General features: G+C 43.3%; 1 protein-coding gene across 5 annotated transcripts in view; it reads right to left on the bottom strand.

Moving 5' to 3' along the window:
• The window catches only part of LOC145349966 (ras-associated and pleckstrin homology domains-containing protein 1-like), a 228770-nt gene extending 205190 nt beyond the window's left edge, over positions 1 to 23580 (bottom strand). For all 5 annotated transcript variants that reach the window (XM_080198710.1, XM_080198708.1, XM_080198707.1 and 2 more), the window contains exon 1: positions 23521 to 23580. In XM_080198710.1, the coding sequence (XP_080054836.1) occupies positions 23521 to 23523 (3 nt within the window). In that variant the 5' untranslated portion in view covers positions 23524 to 23580. The remainder of the gene's footprint in view (positions 1 to 23520) is intronic.
• Positions 23581 to 23792: the final 212 nt, after the last annotated feature.

Raw genomic sequence — 23792 nt, forward strand, 5'->3', positions numbered from 1 at the left:
GAAGTCCCTCAGCTGTAACCAGATGCTGTAACTCCTGTTTATCTCTGGAGGTGTTCTTCGGCTTCTCACTTCTAGGTAGATGTTGCTGGGCCAACCCCTCCCAGAATTACACCAGTGAAATCCCTCAGCTGCGTCAACCATTTATATAAATTGGAAAGATTGAGGTTCTATGCTGATCCCCGTAGCACACTATTCATTATATCTTGCCAACCAGAAAGTGTCCCATTTATGCTTACTCTCTGCTTACCGTTCACCGCCAACCTTCTATCTATGTCAATATGTTACCATCTATACCATGAGGGATTTGAAACATCATGTGTCAAACTATTGCAACTTGTGGTAGATTTACTGTACTGGGTAAGACAAAACATTGTTTGCGAACAGGCTGTAGAGCTGGTTAGAACTGGTTCAAGCTGCGGCCTAGAGAACAATGGAAAGGTACTTACTGAGAGGTTGCTTATTCTGTTCAGCAACAGAAAATATATAGAAAGAATCACCCAATGAAGGAGCAGTGCTCCGAAATCTCGTGATTCCAAATAAACATGTTGGACTTTAACCTGGTGTTGAGAGACTTCTTACTGTGCTCACAGTACATGTTACTTCTTCAATGAACTCCAATTTCTCGGCAAAAAAATATTAAAGTAGTAAGCACCGTCACCAGGATTTAACAGTGTAATGATGGAAATGTGACTTTTTATGCCATGCCAACAAAATGAAGGAGATTGTCATCAATTTCAGGAAGCATAAAGGAGAACACGTTCCTACCTACATCCTGCCTGGGGACGAAGTAGAAAAGGTCGAGATTTCAAGTTTTTAGGTTCCAGATTACCAACAACCTGTCCTGGTTCCCCCCCATGGCAACACTATAGTTAAGAAAGCCCAGCAATGCCTTTACTTTCTCAGAAGACTAAGGAAATCTGGCATGCCATCTACGACTCTCACCAACTTTTACAGATGCACCACAGAAAGTATTCTTTCTGGTTGTATCACAGCTTGGTGTGGCTCCTGCTCTGCCCAAGACCACAAGGAACTAAAAATGGTCGTGAATGTAGCCCAACCCATCACACAAACCAGTCTCCCATCCATTGATTCTGTCTACACTTCCTGCTGCCTCGACAAAGCAGGCTGCATAACTAAAGACCCCATGCACCCCGGACATTCTCTCTTCTACCTTCTTCCTTCAGGAAAAAGATATGAAAGTCTGACATCATGTACCTACCGACTCAAGAACAGCTTCTTTCCTGCTGCTGTCAGACTTTTGACTGGACTTACCTTACATTAAGTTGATCTTTTTCTACTATGCTATGGCTGTAACACTACATTCTGCATTCTCTTGTTTCCTTCTCTATGAACGGTATGTTCTGTCTGTATAGCATGCAAGAAACATTACTTTTCACTGTATGTTAAAGCATGTGACAATAATAAATCAAATCAAATCAAATGTTTGCTGATCAAACTGCAGAATCCTTTTAGTGAATTAATTCGAGATTTTGTCTTTGAAATTTTAAGTGCCTTTAAACTACACAGGACTCATTCTAGTATTGCTAGGTTCCCCCAAAGCTAACTGCAATCAAATGTAAAACTGTCAAATTTGCTAGTACCAACTGCCAGGAACACAACATAAACAAGGTCTCAGTCTGTGCAGAGAGAAGCATAATGGACATTGGGTGAGGATTAATTTGATGTGATAAGTATACTGTGGATTATTAGGAGTAATTTGATGCGATATGTATACTGCAGATTAAAGAAAGTTGGTACAACTATAAAGTAAGCCCAGAAACATGAAGCAGTGTTGGACAAGCTGATGTTTGAAGGAAGATAAAAGGACAGTTTTGAGTAGTTAAAGGCTGCAGACAAAGAAAGTCCAAGTATTTCAATGGTCTACGTAAGTTTCACTGGTGAATCAGATGTGGGGTCTAATGTTCAGCTCAATATTGATTTGATTTATTGTCACATGTATTGATACACAGTGAAAAGTATTGTTTCTTGCGCGCTACACAGACAAAGCATGCCTGTCAGTGTACACAGGGGAGAAGGAAAGGAGAGGATGCAGAGTGTAGTGTTACAGTCATAGCTAGGGTGTAGAAAAAGATCAACTTAATATAAGGTAGAGCCATTCAAAAGCCTGATGGCAGTGGGGAAGAAGCTGTTCTTGAATTGATTAAGATCTCAGACTTTTGTACCTTTTTTCTGACAGAAGAAGGCGGAAGAAAGAATGTCTGAGAATGGGGTCCTTCATTATGCTGGCTGCTTTTCTGAGTTAATGTGTGAACAGTCTGGTTTTCCTAACGGCCAACAAGAAAAGCTTCCAACGCGCTTTCAACTTGAAACTGGTCAAGGGATCTAACAGCATACAGGCAGTCAAGGAGGTCAAGTGAAGTGTTGGTGGCAAGCAAGGCATCACTGTGCATGTGGAAGCACATCTGTATCTGTGATGATGTGTCAATTGGAAACAAATCAATAAGGAAGAGAAAAACCTGGGTATGGAACATGAGGAGCGTACATGTAATTAATAGATTGTATGAAATTTTTATGGCAACCATTTCTAGTTTACACATTGTTTTGGAATGGGAATGGTTGCCAAAGCAATGTTGATAGTGATCATCTGCAGACTCTTAAGTTCAGTCAGTCCTTAACATTTATTGCCATGCATTTGCTTCCAAAAACACCATTCTAATTATTTTCCTCTTTAAAATGATAGCAGACTAATGCTAAAACGCTTTTTGTGATACTTGCTGCAGGGCGTTGGTGATTAGACTAAACCAAGGTATTTCTCGCCATCCTAATGCAAGACTTAGCTTTTTGAAGCCGCCCTGTTCAATTGCCTACACCCAGAAATCCAATTTCCTGGTTGTATTAGGAATATAATTGGATGGAGAGGAATTCCACTGATGCCCACAATGTTTTATGATGAAATGTGTTGTCTCACATTCTCACCCTTGGAATTATTTACTCAAAAGGCATCTGCAATCCCAACTTGACCAAACAAACTCACAATCCAGGCGCTTATAATGAAACCTGTAACTTTACAGAATAAATACCAAAGGAAACAAAAAAAACACTGAAACAGAGGTCAGCTAGAGCTCATGGCACCAAAAATCATCTTAGTTTCATCTTTACTCACATGAATACCAACACTTTCTACAATAGAAGCCCAGTTAAAATCACTTCCTCTACTTCTCATAAGTGGATGCACAAGACTTGAGAGTATCAAGATGTTTTACTGAGATATCAAAATGTTTTGAGATATCACAGATACTGTCATATCAAGATGACTTGCTGTATATTCTGAGCATTTAATTGTTTCATTTCAAATCTGTAGTACTTTTGTTTTTCCCTATTTATGATTTTTAATGTTTTCAATTTGCTTTTCCCCAAGCTCAGTCCCTCTTCGTGGCAAGGTACCTCCACGATGTATTGTTCCCTCTAAATGTGCAATTGCCTGGTAGGAATTCAGAATGTACGACACAGTGCGAATAAGCCACACACAATGGAGAATTAGAGGAAGCGTTGACAGGGCGGAAAAATGAGTCCAGCCCAGGCCCCATCGTATTTGCTGTGTCTCGCAGTACTTAAGAACTTGCTGCAACAGTTCTGCTGCTCCAACTTGTCCAAGCATTTCTTGGCACAGCTACTATTACAACAGGGTGAGATTACAAAAAGGTTACAGACAGTTTCTATTCAAACATTTGGGCCAAGACAAAAAAAAATGGCGATCACAACTAGACACTAATACATTCTATTTTAAAAAACTGCTACTAAAGATCACAGACAATTAAATACTCAGCATACAAAATACTTGTCCCCTTTCATGACTGGTTCATAATATACAAATTATCAAAGTAAAAAGCAATGAAATTTATTTTTCACTTATCAAATCACAAGTAAATATGGATATGAAGTGCTCAGACACACTATTTGCCCTTGAGAAGAAAACAATTAAATAAGAAATCAATTAACACTCCCTTCGTGGTTTTCCAGGTAAATGCATTGTGCATATGGAGCGAAGGCAAATAAAGGTAGGTCAGTGTTCAACGTGCTTTCTACTGAATAAACAACATAGGGGAACATGGTAATACAACTTGTTTCACACTCCCCAGATTGCTAAGGAAAGGAAAAACATCAACCTCCAATGGTCACCTGCTTCACTGTAAGACAAGCGTGGGCAGGTACCAGTTGAGAATAAGATCAAGTCTAAGTGCAATGCTCACCAAGACCAAGTAACCTAAAAGTGAAGTTTATTTATTTGTCACAAGTAAGGCTTACATTAACACTGCAATTAAGTTACTGCAAAATTCCCCTAGTCGCCACAGTCCGGCATCTGTTCGGACCAATGCACCTAACCAGCACATCTTTCAGTCTGTGGGAAGAAACCAGAGCACCCGGAGGAAACCCACACAGACACGGGGAGAATGTGCAAATTCCACACAGACAGTGACCCAAGCCAGGAATCGACCCTGGATCGCTGGCACTGTGAAGCAGCAGTATTAATCACAGTGTTACTGTGCCTGCTGACACGTCTAGGCACACAACTGAGAAGTACTGTTCATTATAGATTACAAGACATTTTAAGAACATAAGAAATAGGAGCAGGAGTAGGCCATTTAGCCCCTCGAGCCTGCCCCACCATTCAATAAGATCATGGCTGATCTGAAGTGGATCAGTTCCACTTTTCTGCTTTCTCCCCATAACCCTTAATTCCCTTGTCTATCAGAAACCTATCTAACCATGACTTAAATATATTTAGCGAGGTAGCCTCCACCACTTCAACGGGCAGAGAATTCCAGAGATTCACCACCCTTTGAGTGAAGAAGTTCCTCCTCAACAATTTTAGCCGCGATTCTCCAGAATAAAAACTAAATGCTGCCATTAGCGGGAAAATCAGAATGTTTCCTGCTGGCAAGTGTCGCCAAGTGGGATTCAACCACCTTTGCTGGGGGAGAAATCTGCAACGGGGAACATGGCGGCCAGCCCGGTTTCATCGAGAACGGGGCATCATCTTTAAAAGCCACCTGACCTCAGAGATACGTGACAGGCCACTCTCCCTCCCAGGGAAATGGCAACCCAACCCACAGACCAAGAAAGCAACCCAAAACCTTCACCACTGATGAGCAACCTCATCCCATCACTAAATGTATAGGTCATCCCACCCCACCCCTCCCCTCCCAAAAACCACAGAGTCATAAGGGTGGCCCCACCACTTCCTCCACCCTCCCCCTCACTCAGAGGTATTAACCTCAACATTCCCCTCCCCCACAAGATAGGTATCCCAATATGAAGTCACTGAACAGCCTGCTCCTCACCCTATCAAGCCCCATTGTTTCAGGCGTTGTCCTTTGGCAGTGCCAGGGTGGCAGGGGGAGTGGCACCAGCCTCTTCTATAACTGGAAGCAACCTCCAGTGCAGACATGCTATTCCAGCATGAGAAATTGAACAAAACCCACTATGAAAAAAATGTCAGCCAAAGTCTTCAGAACAAAGAACAAGACTTTCAAAAAAGCTGTGGTTAGGAATGAGGAAGCACTTCAGATTTAATCAACTGTGAAGGGAAACAAAAACAAACAGAGCTACAGCCTGCTGTGAAATAGCCTGGACCTGTCAATCAGGATGCTAGTAAAAGGCACTGAAGTGTGAAATTAAACATAAACAAAGCACTTCAAAGTATTAGGCTTCACAGCATGGCGGAAGGCTGGAACATTTGGTGTCAAACCCAGTAATTCGACTAAAATGAATATTCATCAGGGGCTCACCCACTCTGGACAAGAACCTGATTGGTGCCAGTAGAGCAGGCTGGGAGACTTGCAACGGGCTTGACCAGTGAGAATCCCGTTTTTGCCCTCACACCTGATTGAAAGAGCCATTGCAAATCCCATCTGCAGAGGCAGCAGCACCAGAGAATCACCCCCTTTGTGTTTACATTAAAAATTGGCTGCCTTACTATGGCCACAGAGCTACAGATATAGAATGGCAATCTTACACACCATGTGTTCAGAAAAACTATCTTTACTTACTAGGATGGGGTCTGTGATCGGATTTCCCCAAAACTTAATTTTCGTTGCAGAACAGTTCCTTGGCCTCCTCTCCCTCTGGGACACGGTAGTGGATGGCCTCCTACTTGACATCTACACAATTCTTTACACTTAAACTGCAATTAGTGAATCTGACAATACTGTTTTGATTTGAGGAGAAAACTCAAGGATCTATTTTTTGCAACCACAAGATACGATGAGACGTCCTTGCCTATGTTTGGGTTCCTTTTAGCTTGACCATCTCCCCCACTAGCCTAGTAATCTGGTCTGTATGTTGGGTTAAGCAATACCAAGCATACAGCCCCGTTTCGCCCTAGAGTACACAAAGGAGCCATTGTGATCATCCACCTAACCAAGATCCTGAACTGATATCAGCTAATTTAGCAAAAGATGAGAATTAACCTACATTGCACTGTACCACAATGGAAACTGATATTTAGTCATAAGGCAGCGAAACAATTGATCAAAGAGAGTCAGACATGGTGGACTTGAAGAAGGTTCTTAGAATGCTGTTGAGATAGTCAAATAGTATGATACAGAACCTACGAGGGACTGAGCTATCTTGGATCTGGTCCTGTATAATGAGACAGGTAAAATTAATGATCTTATTGTGAGGGATCCTCTTGGAATGAGTGATCACAATATGGTTGAATTTCTAATACAGATGGAGGGTGAGAAAATAGGGTCCCAAACCAGTGTCCTCTGCTTGAACAAAGGGGAGTACAATAGGATGAGGGCAGAGTTGGCTAATGTAGACTGGGAGCACAGACTAGTTGGTAGGACAGCTGAGGAACAGTGAAGGATTTTTAAGGGGATTTTTCTCAGTACTCAGCAAAAATACATTCCAGTGGAAAAAGAAGGAATATAAGAAAAGGGATAACCAGCCATAGATAACTCAGGAAATAAAGGAGAGTATCAAATTAAAAACCAATGCATACAGAGTGGCCAAAATTAGTGGGGAACAAGAGATTGGGAAAGCTTTAAAAAACAAGGAACTACTAAGAAGGCAATAAAAGAAAGAAAGATAGATTATGAAACTAAACTAGCACAAAATATAAAAACCGATAGTAGAAGTTTTTACAAATATATAAAACGGAAAAGAGTGGCTAAAGTGAATGTTGGATCCTTGGGGGATGAGAAGGGAGATTTAATGGTGGGGAATGAGGAAATGGCCGAGGCCTTAAACAAGTTTTTTGTGTTGGTCTTCACATTAGAAATAGTGTACCAATAATTGACGGTCATGGGACTGTAAGGGGTGAGGATCTTAAAACAATCACTATTACTAAAGAGGTAGTACTGGGTAAGCTAATAGAACTAAAGATCGACAAGTCCCCTGGTCCGGATGGAATGCATCCCAGGGTACTAAAAGAAACGGCAGAAGTAATAGCAGATGCACTAGTTGTAATTTATCAAAATTTGCTGGGCTCTGGGGAGGTGCCAAGTGATTGGAAAACAGCTAATGTAATGCCGCTGTTCAAACAAAAGGTAGACAAAAGGCAGGTAACTATAGGCCAGTTGCTTAACATCCGTAGTTGGGAAAATGCTGGAATCTATCATTAAGGAAGAAATAGCAGGACACCTGGAAATGAATGGTTCCATCAAACAAACACAGCATGGATTTATGAAGGGGAAGTCATGTTTGATGAATTTACTGGGTTTTTATGAAGATGTAACGAGTGCGGTTGACAGAGGGGAACCGGTGGACGTGGTGTTTTTAGATTTCCAGAAGGCATTCGATAAGGTGCCTCACAAAAGGCTGCTGCACAAGATTAAGGTACACGGAGTTGGGGGTAAAGTGTTAGCGTGGATTGAGGATTGACTATCTAACAGAAAGCAGGGAGTTGGAATAAATGGGTGCTTTTCCAGTTGGCAATTGGTGACTAGTGGCATGCCGCAGGGATCGGTTCTGGGGATTCAACTGTTTACCATATATATATAGACAATCTAGAGGAGGGGGCCGAGTTTAGGGTGACAAAGTTTGCGGATGACACAGAAAGCAAACTGCATGAAGGATGCAGAAAGTCTGCAGAGAGATTTGGATAGGCAAAGCAAGTGGGCAAGGATCTGGCAGATGGAGTATAACATTGGCAAGTGTGAGGTTATCCACTTTGGAAGGAACAATAATAAAATGGACTATTATTTAAATGGTGAAAAATTACAACATGCTACTACGCAGGGGGACCTGGGGGTCCTTGTGCATGAATCACAAAAACTCAGTTTGCAGGTGCAGCAGGTGATCAAGAAGGCAAATAGAATGTTGGCCTTTATTGCAAGAGGGATAGGGTATAAAAATAGAAGGTCTTGCTGCAATTGTACAAGGTACTGGTAAGGCCACACCTAGAGAACTGTGTGCAATTTTGGTTCCCTTATTTGAGAAAGGATATATTAGCTTTGGAGGGAGTGCAGAGAAGGTTCACCAGGTTGATTCCGGAGATGAGGGGGTTAGCTTATGAGGAGAGATTGAGTAGACTGGGCCTGTACTCATTGGAGTTTAGACGGCTGAGGGGAGATCTTATAGAGACATATAAGATAATGAAGGGGCTAGACAGGGCAGAAGCAGAGAGATTATTTCCACTTAGAATGGAAACAAGAACTAGAGGGCACAGCCTCAAAATAAGGGGGAGTCAATTTAAAACAGAGTTGAGGAGGAACTTCTTCTCCCAAAGGGTAGTGAATCTTTGGAATTCTCTGCTCATTGAAGCAGTGGAGGCTACCTCGTTAAATATGTTTAAGCCACAAGTAGATAGATTTTTGACCAATAAGGGAATTAAGGGTTACAGGAAGCAGGCGGGTAAGTGGAACTGAACCATTATCAGATCAGCCATGATCTTATTGAATGGTGGGGCAAGCTTGAGGGGCTAGATGGCCTACTTCTGCTCCTATTTCTTTGTTCTTATGTTCTAAGAAATTCGGAAAACAAGCTCATGGCTCTTTGCCAAAAATGTAACTTCAGGCTCTGCCCTTAAGATTAAGATAAGAAGAATAAATACTGCACTCATACATGCAGTACTGCACAGAAGCTCCAATATTAAGCGGCACAAGATAACTGTACAATTAGCTAGTCACAACAGCTCCTCAAATTCTGCTAAAAGAGCTCCTCATGGTTCAATTTAGGTTTAAATACAATTTATAGGAAAAGCAGTAGCTGAGGCAGTTTAGTTTGAAGTCATTCAGGACTCTGAGCCCAATGAGATAATAATCCCTTCCCAACATAAAGTCTGGACTTCGACCTGCTTTACATAGCAACTTTAACATTGTAATATGTGCCAAGGTATTTCACAGGAACATAATCAAAACCTTGCTTGAAGAGGTAGCTATCAATGAACGTGTCAGTGAGATGAGAAAGGTAGAGAGGAGGAGAGGTTTAGGGAAGTTCAGAGTTTAGGGCCCAGACAGCTGTGGGCATAGCCACTAATGTGTTAGCGATAGGAGGAAAAAAAATGGCCAAAAAGCCAGAATAGGAGGAGCACAGATATTTCAAAGTCTTCTAAGACCAGAGGAAGTTGGAGAGATTGGGAAGATTCAAAGTACTGAAGAATTTGAAACAAGGATAAGAATTTTAAAATTTCATAATATGCAAGATCACTCCAAGTGCAGGAATAATGATCAGGGGGAATTTGATGCATGGGTCAGCCTGAGTTAGATGGTAGTATTCTTGAACTACTTGCAGGCTTCAGACCAGAGTTAGTGTCAGTCTGAGAACTAGTACAATACGGAGGGGGAGCTACACCATCTTTCAAATGAGATGTAAACCAAGTTTCACACTGCAGGGTAAGCATTAAAGATTCAAGGCACTACTTGAAGAACAGGAAGCTCTACAATGTCTCGGCCAACATCTCTTCATTAATTATTACCACATTAAAAGAGGCCAACTGGTCATTCACCCCTTTGCTGTTTCAGAGAAGTTGCTTGGTAGAATAACTGCTGGATTCATCTGTAAATCAATCACTCTGCTCCAGAAAAAGAATTGTGAAGCTCTGAGTTTTTGAGGTGAAAGGCTTTGTATAAATGCAAGTCTTAATAAAGGGTGCTGGGTGATAATTTGCAATCTTTTTTTCTGAAACCTAAAGTATTTCAATACCCAAATTCACTAGCAGATAATCAATTCAACCACAATGAACAAAAACCACAGGACTCTGCAATGCAGTTGATTAAAAATCAGGACTATAAAACGAGGCACAAACCTTCAAACTCAACTTGGTGGTTTAATATTATCTCTAACTTTCAGCAGCTCAAACCAATTGTTTAACTATGTAAATAACATTCGAGTGAATAGCTCATACCCAACTTCTATAGGGAGATGCTTTACACCAGACAGAAAGACAGACACCAAGTGTTGGGATAATGAGGGGCGGCATGGTGGCACAGTGGTTAGCATTGCTGCCTTACAGTGCCAGGGACCCAGGTTCAATTCTGGCCTTGGGTGACTGTCCATTTGATGTGTTCATTCTCTCTATGCCTGCGTGAGTTTTCTCTGGGTGCTCTGGTTTCCTCCTACAGTCCAAAGATTAGGTTAGGTGCATTGACCATGCTAAATTGCCCCACAGTGTCTAAAGATGCGTAAGTTAAGTGAATTAACTGTGGTAACTGCACAGGGTTATGGGCCTGGTTAAGATGCTCTTCCAAAGATTCGGTGCAGAGTTGATGGGCCAAATGGCCTCCTTCTGTACTGGAGAGATTCTATGATACTATGAGCTGGTTAGTAAATGAGCCACAAAGGCCAGGAAGACAGGTCAGATCCTCCCAGAGAAATAGAAGCACTAGAACAAGCCTCAACCCATTTGGAGTTCATGGTGGCACATCTTGATCAATTGGGCCAGTGGGCTGACAAATGGCAGATGGTGTTTAGTTTCGACAAATGCGAGGTAATGTATTTTGGTAGACTGAACCAGGACAGGATTTACTCAGTTAATGGTAGGGTGTTGGGGAGAGTTACAGAACAAAGAGATCTAGGGGCACATGTTCATAGCTCCTTGAAAGTGGAGTCACAGGTGGGCAGAGTGGTGAAGGCGGCATTCGGCATGCTTGGTTTCATCGGTCAGAACATTGAAAATAGGAGTTGGGACATCTTGTTGAAGTTGTACAAGGCATTGGTAAGGCCACACTTGGAATACTGTGTGCAATCCTGGTCACCCTATTATAGAAAATATATTATTAAACTAGAAAGAGTGCAGAAAAGATTTACTTGGATGCTACCGGGATTTGATGAATTGAGTTATAGGGAGAGGCTGAATAGAATGAAACTTTTTTCTCTGGAGCGTAGGAGGCTGAGGGGTGATGTTATAGGAGTCTATAAAGTAATGAGGGGCATTGACAAGGTAGATAGTCAATATCTTGTCCCAAAGGTAGGGGAGTCTAAAACTAGAGGGCATAGATTTAAGATGAGAGGGAGGAGATATAAAAGAGTCCAGAGGGCCAATTTTTTCACACAGAGGGTGGTGAGTGTCTGGAACAAGCTGCCAGAGGTGCCAGTAGAAGCGGGTACAATTTTATCTTTTAAAAAACATTTAAATAGTTACATGGGTACAATGGATATGGGCCAAATGAGGGCAATTGGGATTAGCTCAGGGATTTAAAAAAAAGGACGGCATGGACAAGTTGGGACAAAGGACCTGTTTCCATGCTGTAAACCTCTATGACTCTAGTGGTTAGCACTGCTGCCTCAGCACCTGGGACCAGGATTCGATTGCCAGCTTGGGTCACTGTCTGTGTGGAGTTTGCATATTCTCCCTATGTCTGTGTGGGTTTTCTCCGTAAAAAGTCTGACAACACCAGGTTTTAGTCCAACCGATTTATTTGATAATAGACTCACAAGCTTTCAGGGTTAGCCCCTTCGTCAGGTGACGAAGAAGGGGCTAACCCCGAAAGCTTGTGAGTCTATTATCAAATAAATCGGTTGGACTAAAACCTGGTGTTGTCAGACTTTTTACTGTGTTTACGCCAGTCCAACACCGGCATACCCACATCATGGGTTTTCTCCCACAGTCCAAAGATGTGCAGTTTAGATGCCATGCTAAAATTCTCCCTCAGTGTACCCAAACAGGCGACAACTTGGGGATTTTCACAGTACCTCCACCACTGTGTGAACGTAAACTTGTTTGTGACTAATAAATAAACTTCAACTTTAAAAGCTGGCTTTTCAATTCCTGGCAACTATCTGGTGATGCCCTGTAAAAAACAGAAAAGGACATCTTACCAAGACAGCAGTGGCTCAGCTGATGATGCGCCTCATGATTGATTAACCAGCCAATCTCACTGTGTAAACTGACCACTACTGGAATTCCCTTCAGTGTACCCATTCTATAAGCCAACCTGCAGATCCACACAAAGATTTAACAATCACCCTTACAGTAAAATATGCGATAAGCACTAAATTGCCCAAAACACTTCGAGATGACGGATGTTAAACAGAGAGATCTAAGCTAAAATAAATATATTTACTTACAGCTAAATAGAATTGTGAAGCTTAAAATTCAGCAAAAATTAGACCATAAACAGAGCAAGCAAAGTTCATATGAGATAAATTACCCTTTCTTAGACCTCCTTCTGGGTTCTAAAGAGGCAAACTCTGTATGTTTCGCTTTTCTGTTCTACACTCAGCATTGGCGAATCAGCAAAGCTATCACTAATGCTTCACGCAGAGGTACAAATGAAGTCATGGTCTCAACACATAACAGGATTCCAAATGAATGGTTCAACCAAACCCAACTGCAGTTTAAGTAGTGTACTTTGTTCTAGTCAATTAGTGATTTTCAGACAAATTTATTGTGTTCAAATGAACAATACACAAAAATACAAACTATACTCTGCAAGCTTGGAATTCAACAAGACGCAAAGCCAATCACAGCTCCAAACAAATTTGCTGAAACTATGCAGACAATAAGTAGATACAATCAATGATATAAGCTACTTGGAATTTTTGATCTAACAGACATGATTTGTTTTTTAATTAAAGACAGAGAAAAGCAACTAACAACGCATGATCTTGCATACATAATAAGTCTCATAGGAAGGTACTGGAGAAATAGCAGCACGCCCATGACATGGTACCCCATCAAGCACAGTAAAGGAGTGACAGAAAACTGTGTAGGGGGTAGAAAGAAGGATAATGTATTATAAACATTTGATGAAGCAGCAAAACACTCATTAACAAGAAATAAACAAATTCCCCTGACAAAATACTGACATTTAGTTTCTAAATTTAATTTCCTGTGGATCTTCAGGATGGAAAACAGTCACCTCAATCTACAGCACACAAGTACCCTCAGCGCACTTTATTTTTATACATTATCTGTTCTGTGCAGTATCAAGCAAACTAAAGCAGCATTAGGCTCATTCATGATGCATTCTATGGTTTAGCAGACTGCCTATATACACCAACTAGGTTCATAAATGAATGTCACTTGTGTTGCCTTAACCCAGCAGTCTGGATGAGAGACATGCTCATGTCTGAAGCCTTGGTGACCTCACCCGTCCTACCTCTAACTTTCAACAGCTTTAAACATATCGCCTAACCTTTACTTCCATCACACCTGCCCTCTTATGCATGCCTCTATTGGGGCTATTTTGTCTCAGCACCCAAAGGTAATGCTTCGGAATTCCCTTATCAACACTTGCAACTCAAATCTTTGGCCGAGGTTTTGGTTACTCTCTTCCTTTATCATTTGATAATGCTAGGTTAGTGATAACTGTGCCTTTGGGAGGAGTAGGGGAAATAAACATCTTGAAAAGTAAAGTAAAAGTTCAGATGTTCCACCACCTACAAGGTACAAGTCAGGAACATGAAGGAATATTCTCCGCAGCTCCAACAGACACTTAAGAAGCTCAATATCATTCAGGATAATGCAGCTCACTTCAGCATCACCCAATCTTGAACATTCACTCCCTCCACCACCAGTGCACTGTGCCAGAAGTGCATACCATCCACAAGGTGCATAGCAGCAACTTGCTAATGCTCCTTCAACAGTGCCTTCCAAACCTAGAAGGATATGGGCAGAAGGTGCTTGGGAACACCACCACCTGCAAGTTCCCATCGAAGTCATACTCCATCCTGACTTGGAAATATATCCTCCACTGTCACTGGATCAGCATCCTGGAACTCCCTAGAACAGCAATGTGGATGTATCTATACCACGTGGACTGCAGCAGTTCAAGAAGGCAGCTCACCACAACTTTCTCAAGTGCAGTTTGGGGTGGGCAATAAGTGCTGACCACATCCCCTGAATTAGTAAATATTAAAAAAAATGATAATTAGCATGGCATTTTTTATGCTTGGAAGACTTCAATGGTTCCACTTCACAGCAATTCAGGAATTACGGTATAATTCCAAAGTCAAAGAACAAAGAACAAAATCAGCCCGGGAAACAGGCCCTTCGGCCCAACGAGCCCGCGCCGCCATCTCAACACCACCAGTCCACCTCTCTACCCATGACCCCTATCTAATGTTTTATGGCCATCCAGATTGAGGGAAACTGATTTAGGGACAATTTATTCCTGCCAATCAGCCTAACAGCACATCTTTGGGGTGTGGGAGGAAACCGGAGCACCCGGAGAAAACCCACGCAAGCACGGGGAGAATGCGCAAACTCCCACAGACACCGGCCCAAATCCATGTGTCTGTACAGCAATCAGCAATAGTCACTGAGCTGTCGTCCTGCCCAGTATCTTGTCCAGTTTAGGCACACACTAACGACATGAAGCACTAGGCCAATCTCGAACAACCAAGAGCAGCCCCAGTACGACCCATCGCCTGTATGCCCCTCGTTGGACACGAGGTGGACCGACTTAAAACCTGTGAATGAAAGAGAAAAAAAATCATTATTATCATACTATACCCATCTACATTACCAGGGACTCCCCAATGCTAATGACCCTTATTTAAAAGGTTCTCCTATATCCACCCATCTCCAACTCAGTCAGGTGCCTGTCTAAGTTACTCTTAAAGGACTCTAGCATGTTTGCCTCCACCACCTTACTTGGCAGAGCATTCCATACCCCCACTACCCTCTGTGTGAAAAACCTCCCTCTAATATCTGTGTTGTACCGCTCCCCCCTCACCTTAAGTCCATGGCCCCTTGTCCTACGTGTCTCTGTTACAGGAAATAGCTGACCTCTGTTTACTCTATCTATACCCTTCATAATCTTATATACCTCTATTAGATCCCCCCTCAGTCGGCATCTTTCAAGGGAAAAGAGCCCCAATTTCTTCCTCATACCCCAGTCCTTCCATACCAGGCAACATCCTGGTAAACCCCCTCTGCACTCTCTCCAGAGTCTCCACGTCCTTCCGGTAGTAAGGCGACCAGAACTGTACGCAGTACTCCAAATGCGGCCGAACCAAGGTTCTGTACAACTGCAACATTAGACTCCAGCTCTTATATTCTATACCCCTTCCTATAAAGGCTAACATACCATAGGCTTTCTTCACCACACTCTCCACTTGCACTGCCACCTTCAAAGACTTGTGCACTTGCACCCCCAGGTCTCGCTGAGACTCTATACTCCTTACGGGCTTACCCTTTATCATATAACTTCCCCCTACATTATTCCGGCCAAAATGCATCACCTCACATTTATCCAGATTAAACTCCATTTGCCATGCATCTGCCCAATCAACCAGCCTATCGATATCCTGCTGTATTGCCAGACACTGCTCCTCACTGCCCGTCAATCCAGCCATCTTGGTGTCATCAGCAAATCTGCTGATCACACCACCTACTCCCTCTTCCAAATCATTTATATACACTACAAAGAGAAGAGGTCCCAGTACCGAGCCCTGCGGCACACCACTAGTGACAGACCTCCAGCTAGAAAAAGACCCCTCCACAACTACTCTCTGACTCCTCTTTGCAAACCAGTTCTCTACCCATCTACATACCTGACCACATATCCCATGAGTTTTAATCTTCTGTACCAACCTACCATGAGGGACTTTGTCAAACGCCTTACTGAAATCCATATAGACGACATCAACGGCTCGTCCTTCGTCAACCGTTTTTGTCACCTCCTCAAAGAATTCTACCAGATTCGTAAGGCAAGACTTCCCCTTGACAAAGCATCCCCAAGAGTCCTCTCCATCAACTTACCTACCACTGACGTTAAGCTCACCGGCCTATAGTTACCCAGGCTTTCCCTCCTACCCTTTTTAAACAACGGTACCACATTCGCTATCCTCCAGTCCTCTGGGACCTCACCTGTGTCCAAAGAAGAGACAAAGATTTGCGTCAGAGGCCCAGCAATCTCATCCCTCGCCTCTCTAAGCAGCCTAGGATAAATGCAATCAGGCCCCAGAGATTTATCGGTTTTAATGCCCTCTAAGAGCCCTAACACTTCTTCCCTCGTAATCAATAGATCTTTCAATCCGTCTACCGCTCCCTCAATGACCGTACTAGACATCAAGCCCCTCTCCTTCATGAATACTGACGCAAAGTATTCATTCAGGATCTCCCCCATTCCCTCTGCCTCTAAGCACAATTCCCCACATTTGTCCCTGAGACGACCGATTTTACACCTAGCCACCCTTTTGTTCTTAAGACAGGAGTAAAATGCCTTTAGATTCTCCTTAACCCTACCTGCCAAAGCCATCTCATGCCCCCTCTTTGCTCTCCTAACTCCCCGTTTGAGATCCCTCCTACTCTCTGTATTCCTCCAACGCTCTCTCCGTTCCCAGCTGCTTAGACCTGACATACGCCTCTCGTTTCTTCTTAACCAGGTCTTCTATATCTCTAGTAATCCACGGTTCCGTAATCCTACCTTTCCCATCCTTTCTCCTAACTGGCACATGCCTTTTCTGAACCTTTTGCAGTCAAGGACAGACCAAACTCCAGCTGACTTGTGAAGAAGTAGCTTCATATTTGGAGGAAACTCCTGCACTGTATCAAACTAACTTGAAAATTGTTTGGATTTGGCCGCACTTTAAAACAAAGTTGGAATTAAAGTATAACTGTTTTAAAAAGTGCAAAGGCTGAGCAGTTTAATTTCTGAAAGAGAAGCTCCCTGCACTGGAAAATTGCAGTTGGTTCTGGTCAGTGGAAAAGAATGACTGGTTGCCAGGTTCAGATTATAAACGCATCATAAAGTACTCAATCGCACCCAACTGCAAGCAATTGAGTGGGGTCCCGGGAAGGGTCACTGGTGGCATAATATAGCAGAATGTTGAAGACTCCAACCCAGAAACACGTAAATAGAGCTTGTAAAAATTACTTTACTAGAATAAACTTGACACCAAATCCACCAAATGCAAAGTGCCAGGTGAACAACAGCATGGATCCAGGTTATGCTCAGTCTAATGATCTTTTGCCAAATATGCCACCTTTGTTCTTGCTTTGTTCTGCAAGTGCAGGGAAAACAATTAAAAAACTTGCTCTGTAAATAATTCAATGGCTGTCCACTGGGCCTACAGAGGGCAGAAGCAGTTTTAAAGTCTAGAACAAGAGAACACATGTCACACTCTCCCAAAACTAGAGAGAAAGAAACCTTAAAGGCACCCAAAAAAAACACTTGGAATTACTGGCCCAAGTACAAGCAACTCTCAAGTACAACCCAGCTCCCAACATTCCTTTTGATTTACACTTCATTATTTTGGTTACTTTTTATAATTCAACTATGGGACATGGGCGTCACTCGTTAGCCAGCATTTATCGCCCATCCCTAGTTGCTCTTGAGAAGGTAGTGTTGAGCTACATTCATAAAGCATTGATACAATTGAATGGCTTGCTAGGCCATTTCAGAGGGCAGTTGAAAGTCAACCACATTGCTGTGGGTCTGGAGTCACGTGTAGGCCAGACATGCTAAGGACAGCAGATTTCCCTCCCTAAAGGATATTAGTGAACCAGATGGGATTTTTACAACAATTGACAATGGTTTCATGGTCATCAGTAGATTCTTAATTCCAGATGTTTTTTTAAATTCAAATTCCACCATCTGCCGTGGTGGGATTTGAACCTGGGTCCCCAAAACATTAGCTGAGTGTCTGAATTAATAGTCTAGTGATAATACCACTAGGCCATTGCCACCCCACTTGAAATGACTGAACTGGATGTCCTATTATTATAATGAACAGCATGGATACAAAAGTAGATCGACATAGAACAACACTTTATTACAGTCTGAGCCAAAAAATACGTAAAAGTTGAGGCACCAAGCTCCAATTTTAAATCCTGAAGGCAGGAAAACTAAAGAATATACGTGTTTCCATTTTCCAGATCCTGCAAAGAATGGGTTAGATTAAGAGATAATTTCAACAGATAATGTCATCTTCAACATTCCACAAGCTACAATATTTAGGGCTTAGATAAGAACTGCGAGGTTCTAATTCAGCGATTAAAGGTAGTTTTTCACCTTTCTCAAACAACGTGAACTGATTTCAGGTGTATTTTCAATATTTTATCACACCTCTTGCACCTTATTTGTAAAGCTTCTCTTGCACTATATTGTGGTGACTTGGCATAGAGAGAGAAATGGAACAGATAAGTGTCACTATTACAACTTGCATTTACACAGCACCTTTCTCTTAGTTAAACACTCTCCTTTCCCCCCAAGGCACTTCACAGGGGCATAATCAGGCCAAGCACTAGTGCACCAGGCTTAAAGGCACTTGTGCATAATGATACTGTAGCTAATGGCAAACATCTGGTTCTCGAGCCATGGAGTGCACTTAGAAATATATATTGTTCAACTGACTTTTCCGGCAGCAGAGGGCCACTCTTTCAAATATTTTATCAATTGCCATCAGCGCTGCTTCTGTCCAACATCTGAAGGAGAAATAAGCTGGGCGGGGGAGGGAGGAGGGGTTCACAGCACTTGGCTGCTCACCGAATGCTGCTTTTCTGATATCACCATAGCAGTCCTATTAAGAGTACTGTCTTCAATACATTACAGAAAAAAAATACACTAATGTTCGGTCCAACATCACAAGGCCTAGAAGCACTTGGATGCTGGACCTCCTGCATACAATATAGAAACAGACAGTCAATTCAGAGGAGTGATATCTGGTCACAGGGTGCTCCCCAAACCCAGTTATCATTGCAGTTGAGGAATGGTGAGCAATGATAGTCTGCAAAGCTTGATGAGAATGAAATGGGATGACACAAATTCAAGATCAACAGCTGAAAATAATTGCTCCAAGCAAGTTTGAAAAGTCAAAATCTCTAAATTACTCAAAGCAGGGGCTGCAGAGCTGTGGTGGATACAAGGTCTGGAAATTTCACAGGCTCACCTTACACCCTCCTAAAATATCCATGACAGTGCTAAACAACTTCTCAGTACCATTTCAAAGCAATGCACCTTTCTGAATGCTGCAGGGGAGTGGCTACCGAACGTCTGCTTTGCTGGTCTACCAGTGATTCTTAAAGGGGAACTGCCAAAGAACACAGGTCTTATGGCCAGAAACACAACAGAAAATGCCTCGTTGGTCTGTCCACTCATATATAACCGGTTACCTTACACAATGTCAGTAAATCTGCCCTACACCTTTTAAAAAATTGCCATTCACCATTCTCGACATAGTTCGTGACCCAATTACATTCCAAAACAGAATGACACCCCTTGTACATTTTGAAATGATCTGTCACCCATCCCTCCATTCCCTCTGTGCTTGACAAATGACACTCTGGAAAGATCACCCTACAAGATCTCAACTGCCACCAGCCCCCTCTCCAAATTGTGTTTAAGAATCAAAATAAAAGCAATACAGCTCTTCGTGTCGCAAACAGACCAGGATAAATTAATTAGCATTGCACAAATGAGCATCATTAACCTCATTAGGCATCGAGCTGCTTTGGCACCAGTCTCAAATCTTACTGTCTCTGCAGTACCCAATTATAGGACCCATTTAGCAAAGCCGGAGCCCGCTCTGTACAGCATAACATTTAGGGTCTGCCTTGGGATGTGCTGCACTGAAATAACAGGCTCCATCCACACTGTTTCTGAATTAGGTGGCTTCACTATTTGTAACCTCTGTAACACAGGGTACTCTACACTGACAGTATTGTAAATAACAAAATTATTCTGGTACCAAGAACATGCTTCGACAGGAAGCTCCCCAGGAATACAGGCCAGTAACCTTTCAGTTTTGATGCGAGATTTCAAGTATATTAGTTGATGGTAGAGGGCAGAACAGTGGCACAGGTTCAGTAATGCACCTCAGTACCACTGCACTGAAAAAAAGTAATGAAAAGTAGAAAAATAGAATCTCCCGATCGTTGTCCAGGGGCATCGCTAGGACACTGGGCAAGGAAGCAACCACCCTGTGATACCCTCATTCATCCCTGATCTTCAAACATCCCATTCATACTCACCATCCATAGAAATACAGACACAGCAACATAGAAAACAAGAGACGTAGGCCATTTGGCCCTTCGAGCCTGTTCTACCATTCCATATGACAATGGCTGATTCTCTGTCTGAAACACATTTCCATGCTCCCCCCACACCCTTTGACACCTTTAGAGTCTAGAAGTCTATTTCTTTCTTAAATATATATTCCGTGACTTGGTCTCTGCTGCCTTCTATGCTAGAGAATTCCACAGGTGTACCAGCCACTAAATGAAGAGGTTTCTCATCATCTCAGTCTCACAAATGGCCTACCCTGTATCCTGAGACTGTGACACCTTGTTCTAGACCCCCCAGTCACCGCACCCCCCAAGCAAGAGGAAACAACATTCCTACATCCAGTCTGTTCAGCCCTGTCAGAATTATACACATTTTAATTAAATCCTCTCTCATTCTTCTAAATTCTAGTGAACACAAACCACATATGACAATATCGCCACTCCTGAGATCAGTCAGGTAAACCTTCGCTGCACTCCCTCTATGGCAAATATGACCTTTTTTTAGATAAGGAAATTAAAATGGCACACAATACGACAGGTGTGGTCGCTCCAAGGCTCTGTACAGCTGTAGTGAGACATCTTTGCTCCTGTACTCAAGCCCTTTTGCAATGAAGGCCAACATACCATTTGCACAGTTATAGCCTGAGTGAATGTTCATTCAAGCAGAGACCTAAAGAATAACCGAAACCCAGAGCAGGCCATTCTCCAGTATCAGTCAGCCATTTCAAGAGCAGGAAGGGCAAAATTTGGCGGGTAATTAAAAGAAAAACAAAAAGGATACATGCAATTTGTAGAATGCTATCAGCAATGCCCATTCTTAAGCACAGTATCAGTTACAGTGCAGAATGAAGCCATTTGGCCCATTGAATCCATATGGAGTCCCTCGGGAGCAATCCAAACTAGCAGCAACCTGTCCTTCTGTGAAATACAGCAAAGAACTTTCTCAAACACACAACTGCATCATACTGACTGAATTTATTCAAAGAAAAATCACGCTTTGCGGTTAGCGAAGGGAAACTTATCTCGAAACCGCAAACCTCATCCGCTTATACCAAAATGAGCGAAGAGGAAGAACCACAAAAATATACTATAAAAACTTGTGGCAAACTAGATACAACCAGGTGGAAACTCCTGAACAAATACAAATCCAGATCCGGTCAACTTCTACTCCTGCATATCAGATTGAGACATCCTTAAATAGCATATTGTCAAAAATAGTACAGATTTAATTTAATTACCCTTTCCCAAATAGTATAAACACAACATAAACTTGGATCAGCTGTGATAATACGTTGGAGTGGGAGGAAGGAAGAGGGTAATTAATTTCTGATCAATATCCAATGACCCCTACTGGGAAATACCTGTAGATTGTGATCTCCCTGCCCCAACAGCCTGTGGATACTACGGTTAGTCATTGAACCCAAAACCCACTGTATGAGTCTGCAACTTCGGGCGAAGGAGAATGAGCAGGGATTTTTTTTTGAAGTGGTTCCAATTATGTCTTGCGTACTAAAGCCATTTCCTACATTAGAACCACAAATTGTCTATTAAATATGTGAAAAGTCAAGTTCAGAACCAAAAGGACACAGAACTAAAGGATAAAAGTTCCACGACTTTGAATGTGAAGAACATTGGCGCACTAACATCACAGCAACCAATCCTTCTGCCAAACAGGAAAACAAGCCCAAAAAATACTTGGATCAAACACTGCCAGGGTTGCGCCTTTGCCTGACAGTTACACAGGGTGTTTTTTTTTGCATGTAGACCCAGATGTTGAATTTGAATCACATTTGCTTTGGATGTGCTACAGATGCGAAGCAGTCACAGCCTGTCACTTCCAAAACAGATCACAGCCCACGCCCTATGTCCTTTCCAAACCACAGGCACTTTCAACAATCACAACTGTGCACAAGAGGCTATCGTGGATTCAAGGAAACTCTCCCTCAGTGACACAAGCGGCTCTGCACCAGTATCCAGACAGAGTGCCTCAGTGGTCACAATGGGAGATTCAAGGTTTAGGAGGTACCCAGGGGAAGAGGATGGGGGATCTGGGAAAAGGCAACTCAATCTGTATGAAGGGAACCAGGGAAAGGAGACCCTAGCATGAGAGGTGACGGTGGGAGGGGGATCCAGTGGAGAGATCAGTGGGGGAGGGGGGGTGGAGGTGCTGTACAAGATTCAGTCGGACAGAACTAGGGCAATCCAGTAAGTGAAGGGAGCTAATAGAGGGATTAAATGGGGGGATCCAAGGGGGATCCAGTGGACACTTTGCAAAATCCACTGGGATGGAACCTAGGGAGATCCAGTGAAGGGAGGGAGACTCAGTGGGGTTCAAATTGATGGATTCAATGAAAACTGTAGAAGATCTCGTGGCAAGGAATCTACGGAGAGCCCAAGAGATCGAGGAAGACCCAATTGGACTGGTCAATTAGGCGGATCCGGATTGGATGGGGATTCAGTAGGGGCTACACAGGATTCAATGGAACAGAATCTAGAAAGATCCAGAGGGGGAAGATCCAGTGAGGGAAGGGAAACCCAATGGGGGAGATCAATTAAAGGGATCCAGATTAGATTGGGGATCTGTTAGAGACTGTGCAAGATCCAGAAGGGAGGGAGATCCAATGAGGGGGAGGTCACTCAGAGGGATCCAGGTTGGTGGAGATCCAGTGGTGACTGGGATGGGTGTTCCAGTCAGGGTGAGTTCCAGTGAAGGAAAGGAGATCCACTCAAGGAGGAATCCAATGAGGGGAGGAAGATCCAGTCAAGGAGGAAACCAGTCGGGACGGGAAATCCAGTCAAAGAGGAATCTAGTCAGGGGAGGGAGACCCAGTCAAAGAGAGATCCAGTCAACAAGGGATCCATTGAGGAGAGGAGATCCATTGGAGGAGAGATCAAGTGAGGAGAGGGAGGTCCAGTCAATGAGAGATCCAGTGAGCGGAGGGAGATCCAGTGAGCGGAGGGAGGGAGATCCATTCGAGGAGAGATCAAGTGAGGAGAGGGAGATCCATTCAAGGAAAGACGATGTGAGGAGAGGGAGATCCAGTCAAGGAGGGATTCAGTGAAGAGAGGGAGATCCAGTGAGGAGAGGGAGACCCAATGGTGGATGAATGAGAGATGAGGCTGTGGTGAAGCGGCCCGGGGGTTGTGGGGTTCTCACTCACCATGCGGGCTCTGTCTCTGTCTGTGTCCCTGCCGACGCTCTGTCTCTGTCTCTGTCTCTGTCTCTCCGGCCCCGCGCCGCCGCTCGCTCTCTCGCTCCGATCCGGGTCCCGCTGCTCGCGCTCCGGCCGCGGACTGGGGGGCGGAGCCAGCTCGGCCACTTCCGGTCCCTCCCCTCCCCTCCCCGCACACCGCCCGGGTACGCCCCCTCCCCTCTCCCTTAAAGCGGCCACGCAGCCCTGGCCAGCCCGGTGGGGCCCACTCAGCTCCTGCT

Source organism: Carcharhinus amblyrhynchos, chromosome 11, assembly GCF_965287045.1.
Source record: "Carcharhinus amblyrhynchos chromosome 11, sCarAmb.v2.hapA, whole genome shotgun sequence".
Taxonomy (NCBI): Eukaryota; Metazoa; Chordata; class Chondrichthyes; order Carcharhiniformes; family Carcharhinidae; genus Carcharhinus; species Carcharhinus amblyrhynchos.